Source organism: Hipposideros armiger, unplaced genomic scaffold, assembly GCF_001890085.2.
Source record: "Hipposideros armiger isolate ML-2016 unplaced genomic scaffold, ASM189008v1 scaffold_472, whole genome shotgun sequence".
Taxonomy (NCBI): domain Eukaryota; kingdom Metazoa; phylum Chordata; class Mammalia; order Chiroptera; family Hipposideridae; genus Hipposideros; species Hipposideros armiger.
The window spans coordinates 1,075,391-1,087,980 of record NW_017731822.1 but is presented as its reverse complement, the minus strand read 5'-3'; the positions used below and the strand labels follow the sequence as shown (position 1 = coordinate 1,087,980).

General features: G+C 46.7%; 1 protein-coding gene across 4 annotated transcripts in view; it reads left to right on the top strand.

Annotated features, from left to right (window-relative positions):
- Positions 1-10,628, top strand: part of NPAS2 (neuronal PAS domain protein 2) — a 150,595-nt gene extending 139,967 nt beyond the window's left edge. For all 4 annotated transcript variants that reach the window (XM_019666530.1, XM_019666527.1, XM_019666529.1 and 1 more), the window contains 5 exons: positions 2,374-2,571; positions 3,957-4,147; positions 4,489-4,581; positions 7,098-7,263; positions 9,274-10,628. In XM_019666530.1, coding sequence (XP_019522075.1) covers positions 2,374-2,571; positions 3,957-4,147; positions 4,489-4,581; positions 7,098-7,263; positions 9,274-9,444 — 819 coding nt within the window. In that variant the 3' untranslated portion in view covers positions 9,445-10,628. The remainder of the gene's footprint in view (positions 1-2,373; positions 2,572-3,956; positions 4,148-4,488; positions 4,582-7,097; positions 7,264-9,273) is intronic.
- Positions 10,629-12,590: the final 1,962 nt, after the last annotated feature.

Genomic DNA, 12,590 nt, shown 5'->3' with positions numbered 1-12,590 from the left:
CCACCATCCCATGCGGGAGTCTAACCAGCAGCCTTGTTGTTAAGAGTGCACACTCTATCCACTGAGCCATCTGGACGGCAGCTCAGCTCAAGGTGCCGAGTTCCATCTTAGTTGCGGGTGGGCATAGCCCACCATCAAACAGGCAATCTTGTTGTTACACCAGCTGAGCCATCCTGCCACCTGTTGGCAGCTCAGCAACAGCTCAGCTCAGGTACAGTCACTTGCCCATGTGGGAATCAAACCGGTGGCCCTGTTGCTCAGAGTTCACGCTCTTAAGCCAACTCTTAACCAACTGAGCCACTCGGCCAGCCCTCATTTTAAATATTATCATCATCTAACATTTATTGAGCACTTACTATGTCTCAGCATAATTCTCATTTAGTCCTTTATGAGCTGTGTGCTGTTGGTGTTACTGTTTTATTAGTAAGGAAACTAAGGCTTTGAAAAGTTATGAAAATTACCCAAGGTTATACCACTAGTACATGGTGGGGCTGCAGTTTGAAATAAGGTATGTCTGATTTAAACAAGACGAAACTGCCTGTCCTAAATAAAAACTGCGTTTCTTTGAACTGTAATCAGAAGGTGAATTGTATTGTACCAGAAAAAAAAAACTGTCATTGGGTGTGAGTAATGGGTTTTTGCTGCAGTGCTGAAGTGTAGGTTCCCCTACGTGCTATAAACAAGCCATACTATAATGGGGAACTGGATTGCACGAAGTATGAGTCCTCAGACTGGATCTGTAGTAAATGGGTACTGAATCTGAGATGAGGACACCCAGAAATTTCTTCTTAACTTCTAAAGGGACAAAGGGCCCTCATTCCAAGCTGCAGGCGCCTCTGCTGGGGCTGGAGACATGACAGGATAGTAGGTGGGGAGGACACTAGAGGCAGGCAACCTCGGGGCCTCTGGGAGGTGGCCGACCCCACCTCTGAACCACACACTTGAACTTTCTGATCTTTAAGTGCTCCTCCAAGCGTCTGCCTGGCGTGGGTCCACACCCACCTTCCCAAAACCGCTCCATAGATGTAGGCTTGTGTGTTCTGTACTGGGGTTGAGGCTGCACCTCGCTGAGTGCAGGAATGGGGGTTCAAGCTCCAGAGGCCTGGAGGAAGAGAGCCTTCCCCCACAGAACTCAAAAGTAGAGGCCTAGAAGGGGGTGGGATGCTTGGTCAGGGATCAGGACATAGATAACACCTCACGTTTCTACTCTATGTGCTGCCTGAGCGAACACCAGTTAGCTTTTGTAAAAGTGCCAGACACAGGTCTTAAGTTTAAATTAATATTACAACCATAAAAGCTGTTTTTTCTTAAGCCTTTAGAGCCAACTTACAGATCACTATTTTATTCCCAAATCTAAATTTGGTCTAAAAGGAGCAATGCTTTTACTTCTTTTTGTTTATGTTCAGTTAGTTTATAAATTTAACAAATTATAAATAATCACCGTTATCTACCAAAGCCATTCATTTACAAATTTGGGACATAACTAAATCTCTCAAACATGTCACATACCTAAAAAGGCAGACTTATAAACCTGAGAAGTAAAATCTTTGTTAGCACCTAAGCAATTCTTTTTAATCAAGTACTCCAAACTTATGAGGTAGATCGATGTTCTCACAAAATTTCAATACTCTTTACAAACTTGATCAAATTCTCCTGCATCTTCCATATTAAAATCACCAGGTTAATGGATCACACACATCCTCTTAGATGTGACATGCCTTAGATGACATGATCCGTAGAAAGTATCACGATGATAAAGCTTATCCTTAAACATGATTTTAAAGTACATGGACTTAATGTGATGTCATTCGCCTTCCTGGGACAGCAGTCGCCTAGCTAATGGGTGCAGATTTGCCTTCCCAGCTGGGAGCACTGAGCTGAAGGTGCCCATCCACAATATGGGTACAGACTCTCGTCACTGGAAGAGATTCAAGGCTGGGCACAGGGCCTGGTCCTTCTTCTGGGATGATGTGACCCACGCCACAGGTGAACCAATTCTCTGTCCCCATTACTGCATCACTTGTTCCATTCACAAGATATTTCTCCCTTCTAATAAGAAACTGATAAGACAGCCCAGACTCTATGTGAGTACAAGACATCGATAGACAATCTGGGTCTAGCTGTCTTGACACTGTTAGACTTCCGTCGCTAGACTGTAACCTTCCTAAAGGCAGGGTCAGTGGCTCTCTGACCCACTGCTCCATCTCCGGGGCCTTGCACTGTGCTGGTCTCCATGCTGAGTGAATGAACGCTTCCCAGGCAGGTCAGAGAAAGTGAGAAAGCTGACCTCTTACCGTGGACAGACAATACACGTGCAGGCCTGTGGAGGCCGCTGGAACCCCAACCTTAAAGGCATTCCTCTTGTGCTTCCAGATGTTTCTGCAGCAGCCAGCTGTATCCCTGAGCTTCAGCAGTGCCCAGCGGCCCAACACTCAGCAGCAGCTCCCTCAGAGGTCGGCCCCGGAGTCCCCTTCCCTGCTCACCGCCAGCCCTCAGCTTCCGGGGCAGATCGCCTCTGTCCAGGTCACAGACCAGCACCTGCTCAGAGAATCAAGTGTGATATCAACCCAGGTAAACGTCTCCACCTGTGTCCTCAGTCGCCATCATCTATTCCCGGTTTCAGCCATTACCAGTGTGAGAACACTGGTTATCCACTTCTGTGCATTGTTCCTTTCCGCAGGGCCACCATGCTCCTCCTGGTCCCCCAGATTCCCTGCCAAGCCCTCAGAGCCATTACTACTTACTAAAAGCCACCAGTGACCTTGCCATCTGATGGGGCCTCCAGTCAATAAATGGCACTTGAATAGAATAAGAGATCCTGAGCCCCTGCTTCTGGAAGATCACACGATACAGCCCCGCCCTCTGCCTCCTGTATTCGCACACATCCCCATGGACCCAGTAAACCTCCACTGACCTCCTGCTACTCACCAGCGGGGGAACAGAGATGAATAAGAGTTGGCCTTCACCTCAAGGAGCTTCTAGTCTAGTGGGGGGTTCTAGAAACATAAACAGATAATGGACAATAAAATGTGGAGAAGTACATGTATAAGAGAGTTTGGTCCACCTTCACCCAGATTTGAGGGTTTTACTTTAAAATGCAGCCTTTTTGTTCTAAAGGTCAGAAGAAAAATTAATGGCTGCTAATAGCCAAGAAGATTTTGGAAGAGAAAAAACCAGAGGCAGGATTGACACTAGCTGATAGTGAAAGATTCTGAGAATTAAAACACTGTGATGCCATCATATGAATGGACAGTCAATGAAACGGTAGAAAACCCAAAAGCAAACCCAAGCCCTTCCCCTCACTCATTTATTATTTCACTCAACAAATATTTATTGAGCACTCACTGCATGCCAGGCATTAAGCTTTAGGCGCCAAGGGATAGCAATGAACAAAAAGTAAAAGATAAAAAGAATCTCTGGTCCCAGTGGGGAGAGATACAAATAAGTGAAAACTGCAGTGTGAGAAACGGCAATGCAGGGATGCTGGTGAAGGTCGGGGATGGGTTGGAGTTTTAAGGAGGTGGCCAGACAAGGCCTCACTGAGAAGATAATGCTTGAGCAAAGGCCTGAGGGAATGAGAGAATGAGGTATATCAGTATCAGGAGGAAGAGCATTCCATATAGAGGGATCAGCCAGTGCAAAGGCCCTGAGGCAGAAGGAAGCCTGGGGTCTCTGCATCTGGAGTGGAATTTGAGAAGCAAAAAGTTGTTCAGTTCAGCACACATCTGTGGCTTGCCTGCTGGGTGCCTGGCACTGTCCTAGATACCAACACTCAAAAACCCTTGAGGTGTTTACAATCCTATGGGGAAGATAGTCATAAGATCAAAAGAAGTCAGTAGGTCTTAAGTTAGACAAAAGATCAAGGAGGGTAGAACAAGGTTCTAGGGAGGATTCCTGGAGAGATGACACTGGAGGTGAGTCTGAGTTTTACTTTTTTCCTTAATATGATGTAATAGAGTCCCAAGCCAATGAGAGGCTCCCAGATGATACAGGGAAGTGGCCACTCAGTGGGCAGCTTGACGCCCCAGTTCAGCAGCCCCGCAGCCATGCTCCCACCAACCCTGAGCCTGACCACACCGGCTTCCACCTCCCAGGACGCCAGCCAGTGCCAGCCCAGCCCGGACTTCAGCCATGATCGGCAGCTCAGGTATGGAGACTGTCTGTTTGAAAGGTAACTGAGGCGTCGCTTGAGTCGATGCATTTCTGCTCTCCTTCCTGCTGTGGATGGAGGCAGAGTTCAGACAGTTAGATTTCAGGCCCTCCAAAGCTGCTCTCAGCTGACGCAGAGGCAACAGAGGGCTGGGGTCTTGATGGCCAGAGGAAGTGACCCGCTGCGCTCATCGTCTTCTGAGAACAGAGCAGGCGAAGAGAGGGTCCGTCAGACTTTGGAAGGGGTCCAGCCAGGCTGGACAGGTGCTGCCATCAGCCAGTGGGTCTACGGTTTTGGGGGCTGATCTGTTTCCCATTTGTCTCTTCCTCTGCTCGAAGGCTGTTGCTGAGCCAACCTATCCAGCCCATGATGCCCGGGTCCTGTGATGCAAGGCAGCCCTCAGAGGTCAGCAGGACTGGACGGCAAGTCAAGTAAGTGGCCCAGGTGGAGGGAAGAGGCTGAGAGCCGCAGTGGGTGGTCTCGGGGTGGCAGGGTTACATCTTCCTGGACCAGCAGCTAGCCCTGTGAGTGCCCACTGAAGGCGGGGTCCCCCTTTGAAGGACTCTTCCCTTAGCTTTTCTTCTACCGTTTCCCATGGGAGCAGATAAAACTTCGTGTCAGTGTCCCATGCTTAGACCAGGGAGGGCCTAAATGAAACAACTATATGCCCAGTGTGGCATCATCTGTGGATGTCTTTACAGGCCCGAATGCCTTGGCCCTTGGTCATGCACCAGGGAAATGTAGCCCATGGCACCAGCTGACCAGCAGTTGCTGGCAAACTCCACAGGCATGCTGTGCCTGCTCTGTGGTCCTAGAACTGTGCAACCCTGCAAATGGGGCCCTCTGGTCTCCCCAGACATACAGCCCTCTCCCTCTCCTTTCCCCAGGAGAAACCCCAAAACCAGAAGCAGCTGTGCTCAGCTGTTTAATTCTAGAGACAGAGGGTCTTGGAGGGAGATTTAGCAGCAAATGCTTGAAAAAACTAGTGGAAAACAGTTTCTAGCCCTTTGAAATAAAGCAGAAATGGAGCTATCTCACAGACATCTTTTTTGTGTAAACATGGGTTTAATTAGTGTCAGAAGTTCACCAGGACAGGGCTAGGTAATTAGGCCTGGCGTGCCCTCATGCAGGCTTTACAGCCACCCTGTGGGACTGTCCCCAGAAGTCCGTCCCCCTGTCCTCCTTCAGCCACTAATAATAGTAACAGCAGATGGTTACTGAGCAGAAACCATCAGAAAAGGGCCTTGTGCCCCCATCATTTCATTCTATCCTGATATAAACCCTGTGATGGAGGTGGGATTATGCACTGTGGGAAGCTGCCTGTAAATTCTCCATCGGCTTTCTCAGTCAGACAAGGCTGTTTTGGTTTTGGTTTTGGATTTTGGTTTTTCTTCCTAAGTGATCCAAATGAATGGAAACAATGAATCTTGTTAGATCACTTTCCAAAGATGCTTAAACTGCAGTGAACTAGGTAAAAATGGAAACTCTTTCTTCTTGGAACTCTAACGGCCATTTTCGGTCAACCCAATAATTTATACCCGCCCCATCTCCCCACCACTGTCTCTTCCAGACATGACCTAACGCTCCATCTTCTAGGGTGTGTTTGGGTCTGCCTTCCACATACACAAAGGCCTCTTCAGGGGACATTTAAAACCCACAATGCCTGTTACAAGTGACCCCATATAGAGAAATTACATTTCTAAAACTACATTGCAAAATGGATTTCTCTCCAGTGTCTTTAAGCATCCGTTCCTAGTCTGTGCTCCTCCAGACTTTTTCCTAAATGGCCTCCCTCTGCCCCTTGTTAAAAGCTCATTATCATCAACACCTCTTCCTTTATTTCTAATTTCTTATTGTGGTAGAACACATACATATATATAGCATAGAATTTACCATCTTAACCATTTTTAAGTGTGTGGCTTGGTGGCATTGAGTACATTTACATCATTGTGCAACCGTCACCACCATCCATCTCACAAACTTTTTCATCTTCCCAAACTGAAGCTGTGTCCCCATTACACATAACTCCCCATCTCTCCTCCCCCAGACCCTGGCAGACACCACTCTACTTCCTGTCTCTCTGAGTTTGACTATTCTAGGGACCTCATGGAAGTGGAATCATACAGTGTTCATCCTTTTGTGTCTGGCTTATTTCACTCAGTATAATGGCCTCAAGGCTCATCCATGTTATACTGTATGTCAGAATTCCCTTCCTTTTTAAGGCTGAATAACTGTGTTGTATGTATCGACTACAGCTTATCCATTCATCCATTAATGGACACTTGGGTTGTCAGCTATTGTGAATAATGCAGCTATGACCATGGGTGTACAAATAGCTGTTCGAGTCCCTACTCTCACACCTTTTGAGCATATCCCCAAAAGTGGAATCACTGCATCAGATGGTAGTTCTACTTTTAATTTTTTGAGGAATCTCTATACCGTTTTCCATAGTGGCTGCACCAACAGTGCACGAGGGTTCCCTTCTCTCCACATCCTCACCAACACTTGTTATTTTTTGTTTGTTTGTTTCCTAATAGCCATCATAATGGATGTGGAGGTGTCTCTCATTGTGGTTTTGCTTTGTATTTCCCTAATGACTAGTGATGTTGAGCATCTGTTCATGTGCTTATTAGCCATCTGTATCTTCTCTTTAGAGAAATGTCCATCCAAGTCCTTTGCTGATTTTTTAATTGGGTCGTTTGTTGTTGTTGTTGAGTTATAGGAATTCTTTTCATATTCTGGATGTCAATCCCTTATTGGATACATGATTTGCAGATATTTTTCCTGGGTGGCCTTTTCACTTCATGAATAGTATCCTTTGATGCAAAACGTTTTTCATTTTTGATGAGGTCTACTTTATCTGGTTCCCGTGTTGCCCGTGCTGTTGGTGTCATATCAGCGCCTCTTTCCTAGAGGTCTGTTTTCACCTTCCTGTGTAAAACCACAGGTATGTACAGAGCCAGGCCGTGTTTACGAGTGCAGACGTGCACAGCACCAGCAGTGGCGCCCCAACACCTGTCCTGCTGATGGGGCAGGCGGTGCTGCACCCCAGCTTCCCCAGCTCCCAGCCGGCACCCCTGCAGCCGGCACAGGCCCAGCAGCACTTCCTGCAGGTGGGTGTAGGGCAATTTTGAGGGGGGGAAGGAGGGGTAGACAGAGCCCAGCCCCTAGCCCAGGGCCCAGCTCCCAGGGACCCAGCTCCCAGCCCAGGACTCAGCCCCCAGCCCAGGGCCCAGCTCCCAGCCCAGGACTCAGCCCCCAGCCCAGGGCCCAGCCCCCAGCTAGGCCAGACAGGCCTTCCCCCCACTTGCTTTGGAGGTGGTTCTAGTCCTCAGGACAGCAATAAACCCCCAACAGATTTGTGTTTGAATCTTTATAGTTTCTAAAGTTTCTAATGCTCAAAGGTTATAAGTATATATAGTATGAGAAATTTAGCATCAGCTATTATGCCTCAGATGGTTTTGTGCCCAAAAAGCCCATTTTTGAAAAGTAATTTTTACAGCCAGTTAGCTCAGTTGGTTAGAGCGCAGTGCTCATAACACCAAGGTTGTTGGTTCAATCCTCGCAGGGGTCACTGAGCTGTGCCCCCTACAACTAGATTGAAACAACTACTTGACTTGGAGCTGATGAGTCCTGGAAAAATACACTAATAAAAACACCAATAAAAATAGAAAATTATAAAGTAATTTTTATTACAGTGTCTCTAGTTTTAAAGCAAAAATCAGACACTGATAACTGTGTTTCTCGGACTTGTTAGTATATTTATACACAAAGTTTTATACAAGTATAAAATTAAATCATGTTGGGTTAAAGATGCATCCAACTTCCTTAGTAAATACAGTTATGTTGCTTGAGATTGGGGCTTTCCAGGAAAATGTGTCACACATTTACATGTAGGCACTAGTTACTTAGAGCAAGTGCCAAATACACAGGCCTTCTCTTCACCCAGCCACCCTGCTTGGGCACCTTCAAAGCCTCAAGAGAGTGTACAGCGATAGACACTTTGAGGACAGTGAGAGAGAGGTGAAAAGAGTTATCCTTGCAGGTCTAGAACCTAACTGAATTCAGAGCTGCCAAACTGTCTGTGGTGTGCTTTTCAGATCTCCCTGACCCCAGGCATGGTGGGAGGCAACTCAAGATTCAGCTTTGCACATCTTGTCAGATGGGATTCGGGATGGGAGCTGAGGTTAGGACAGGGCAGGCATAGCCTGGGGGAGAGTTAAAGGCCTCCCATATATTTCCTCAGCAGTAGCAGCAACCATGTTTGCAGATACCTGTTCCACCCAAGACACAGGGCTAGGGATGGGACGAGTGCCCCGGCTGCCTTGGTGCCCTCAGGGCCTCCTAGTGCAAGGAGGTGAGGGGATGTCACAGAAAGCCGCAGGACTCTGGGTTAGTGCCCAGAGAGACAGAGCACTGTGGGTGGCTGAGAGGGCTTTGCGAAGGAAGGACTCGGGGACACCTGCTGCAGAGCCAGATGTTTGGGAAATATCAAAGTGTTGGTAACTGAGAGGTGAAGGGACGGTGTTCCAGCAGGAGAGACAGCCCGGGCAGCTTCAGAAACAGGGGCATCTGGGGTCACTTCGAGGGGGAGACTTCATGGACGGAAATAGTGGGAGATGAGATTGAAGGTTGGGATTTGGCCAGCTGATGGTTCTGACCTTTCAAGCAGGATGTTTCCTAGTAGACACCAGCATTTGGCAGTAATTGGAAGTAGTTACAGAAGCAGGGGAACAACCGTGCAAGTATGCAGGCTGTGGGCGTGGTTGGGTCCTGCCCTGCCAGTTATCTGCATGTGATCTCAGCTTCCAACATCCGGAAACGCACAGGCTAGGAGTGGGCCCTGTGCACACGTTCAGGGCGCACTGTTCCCCACAGGCCCCTGGGCCAGGAGGAACCCCTCGTGCTGGCAGGGAGCTTGGCTTCAGAATTCACCCCAGTCTGACAGAGCCTAGAGTTCCATTCTCCTCCATGCACCCTCCCCGCAAGGTCCTGCCTGAGCCCTCCCCACAAGACCCCCCAGGCACAGAGGAGAGTCCGGTGGTCTGACCACATCCAAGTTTCAGCTGTGGAGTTGTGGCATTACAGGGCCGCCGCTGGAGCCCTTTTCCTTTTCTTTCCAGGTACAGGCACCAACCTCTTTGCACAGTGAGCACCAGGACTCGCTACTTCTCTCCACCTACTCCCAGCAGCCAGGGACCCTGGGCTTTGCCCCGCAACCCCAGCCCCCGCGCCCATCCCGCAGGGCCAGCAGCCTGTCTGAGTCCTCAGGCCTCCAGCAGCCACCCCGGTAGTGCCCTGGCACCTCAGTCGGGTCCCAGTCAGCTTTAACCAATGGACAAACGAAGGGGGAGAGGAGTCTGAACGGAAACCCTTGGCGTTTGTGCACACGGCATACATTTCAGATCTCCTGGATGGTAACCATCCCTGGAGAGCAGCAGCTGGCACGTGGAATGATCGGCACACCTGGCCGGGTTTTCCTTGCCTCTGCACACCTCGGGCACACTCTACAGCCATATCTGGACGTCGCGACTCAGTTTACCTTATCAGATGGCGCATCTCGCTGCATCCTCCCGAGAGCACACTGGTCGCTCTAGCAGGCAGTGGCCTGTCCACATGTGCTAAGCTGGCCTTCGCTCTCTCGATCCTCTTTCCTTTGCATTCCGGAAGCACTTGGGTCGGAGATCTGTTGAAGAGAGAATAAAGAGATTATTTTTCATTATTTTTAAATGGTTGTTTTTGTTTTAATTTGCACAGCTGCACAGAGGAGATAATTTAGGCACTTTCAACTTCGAAAAAATAATAAGGTCTCGACTTCATTTGGAGACCATGGTAACAAAAACAGCCCGCCCATCAGAGAGCACAGCTGGTCATCTACCAGGCTGCAGCCCCACACCCTCAAGGCCAAAACCCGAATGGAATGAGGGTCTCCGCCCCACACCATGCTGGTGATTTTCCCCCCCTAAATATAACACTGGACTGTTTCCTGTTTACTTCATTGATTGCAACTACAAGGCGGACTCAAAGCGAAGCACAATCATGCAGCTGACATTCCAGAATCTTGAGAACTCCAGGGCTAAGAAAGGAGAGGTTCATAAGGCAGATGGGCCCCGAGGTGCCCCACCTGTGCTGGGCCTGGATGGGAGAACGCTGTATCTTCCTACACATCTTTCACGATAAGACCCAGGACTGGATTTCCTTTTCATAATGCACTTTGCTTTTTTTTTTGTATGTTTTGTTATGTTGAGATGTTTCTAAAGAAAAGATTTTATGTAATTATAAGAGGAAGTGTAGTGACATGTACAGCTGTTGTAATAATGACCTATTTCTATATAAAATAAAATGGTATGGATTATGTGTAAATTATTTTGTATCGGAGACACCAGTTCCTTTCCCAAATAGCGAAGCATAAAAGTTTTTCTTGTGTTTTTCTGTGCGTGGACATTTTGTAATAAATTAACAGATTTGTACAATTTCCTCTGGAGGCAGTTTCTGTCCCTTGTTATATATGTATACATACATCTTTTCATCAGTAAACATATATTCTTTTTAAATTTCAAGATGTTTCTAAGGACCATCAAGTATGTGGACATGGTGGAAGCAAGCAGTAAATAAGCCAGTTGATGGCGTTACGTTTTCTGAGCTCCAACACATACATCAGCTCATCAGGTTCCTGATATTTCTATCAAAGTTTGCACCAGAGGAAAAAAAATGGTTCATTATAGAAACGACAGCAAAACAAACAAACAAAAACCGAAAAAGTCCCTGGAAGCAGGTCAACCTTATAGGTAATCTGTGGAGATGACCAAGACATTCTCCACCAAAGCCTTCATAGCTCATAATTCAACTCCCCTGGGCTGACTTCCATGGGCCTCTGACTGCCAGCATTTAGATATCAGTGATACACATGGGCTTTGTGTGCCTGGGTGTGAGGCGTGCACATGTGTCATGGTGATGGGGGCAGATAGAGCAGTAGCATCTACAAGGCTTCTGCCGAGTACAGACAATACCCTTTCGCATGAGGCTTCATTACACTGACATGAGGGTGCCCTGGAACACTGATTCAGAACCACTGAGATGGCGATGCCCAGCACAGCCCTTTCCACAACCACGGGCCCAAGGAAACTGAGGTCCTTTCCTTGTTCCATTGCCGTAGCTCTGTGCTTCTACCTGCTTTCCTGTAAAGTATGGCTCGCTCCTCCTGGCTCTGCGAGCAGCATATTTGGATGGCCTAAGCGGATGCCATATAAATATCATACATCAAAAGGAGTTTTATTTGTTACACAATTGCTGTATTCCTGGAAAAAGGTAAGTCTAAATATTTCTCATGCATTAGGATCATTTACTGTTTAAACTAAAGGAACCAGAAATTAACCCTCTTTTTAAAACAAGCCTGTATGAAATTGGATTAACTATTTTGTAATTTAACTGTTTCATAAATTTGAAGGTTTATAGGTCTGATTTTTCTGTAAAAGAATTTTTATTTTAATGGGGTGTCAGAATGCTTCTAAGTAGAACACAATTTTTAATGGAAACAGCTTATTTATCCTCCTAGGATTTTCTAGCTGGAAGGCATTAAAAGAGGGTGGAGAACGCCATGCTACTTATTTAATTTAGCATTGCTTAAATCTTACACATGTTCAGAAAACTATTATTGTGTAATAAATAGTTCTTTAAAGCCACATAACATCAGGGGGAGTTTAATCCCTGAGCTTTTGATTCATTTAATTTTGCTCATTAAAAGACTGTTGTGCAACCCTGTCCTGTTTCCAGAAAAACCATGACCTTTCTATTTGGAAAACTATGAAGTCTTGGCTCATGAGAAGTGACTGAAATGTGAACTCTGGAATACACCATGTTTTTTAATATCTTAAACTCACTCAACTGAAATATGGTGTCTTCTGTCTCTAATGGCAACTAAAGTTCATTAAATTAATTTAAAATTTTTGTTTATACAGGCAACATGGTGAATTGGTCAACTATTAGATCATTCTAGGCTGTGACATTGGGCCCTCTTGCCTAAATTATCTGGTGAAATTTGAGTGTTTGCTACAAAATTGCTTTGATTTCTGTCTGCACTTTCTATGAAGCCTGAAGGTTTTAAAGTCAGCCACTGATAACCCAGAGAAGGAACTAATTTAGGTCCTGCAGAGAAATGCCAGATGTGGCTCTATGGACAGACACATCTGAACTACATACTATACGTATGTGTAATACAAACAAAAGCAGGCTTCTGTACGCATAATGAAGTTGATTAAATAACTGAAATATATACCATTCTGGTAACTGGGGGGGAAAAGCTTTATTTTTCTGGGGGGGAAAAAAAAGCTCATTAGAAATAAAGAAAAATCTTTAGGATTTTTGCATAACCAACCAATGTCCGAGGGGCCAGCCGAGTGGCTCAGTTGGTTAAGAGCTCGCTCAAGAGTGCGAGCTCTGA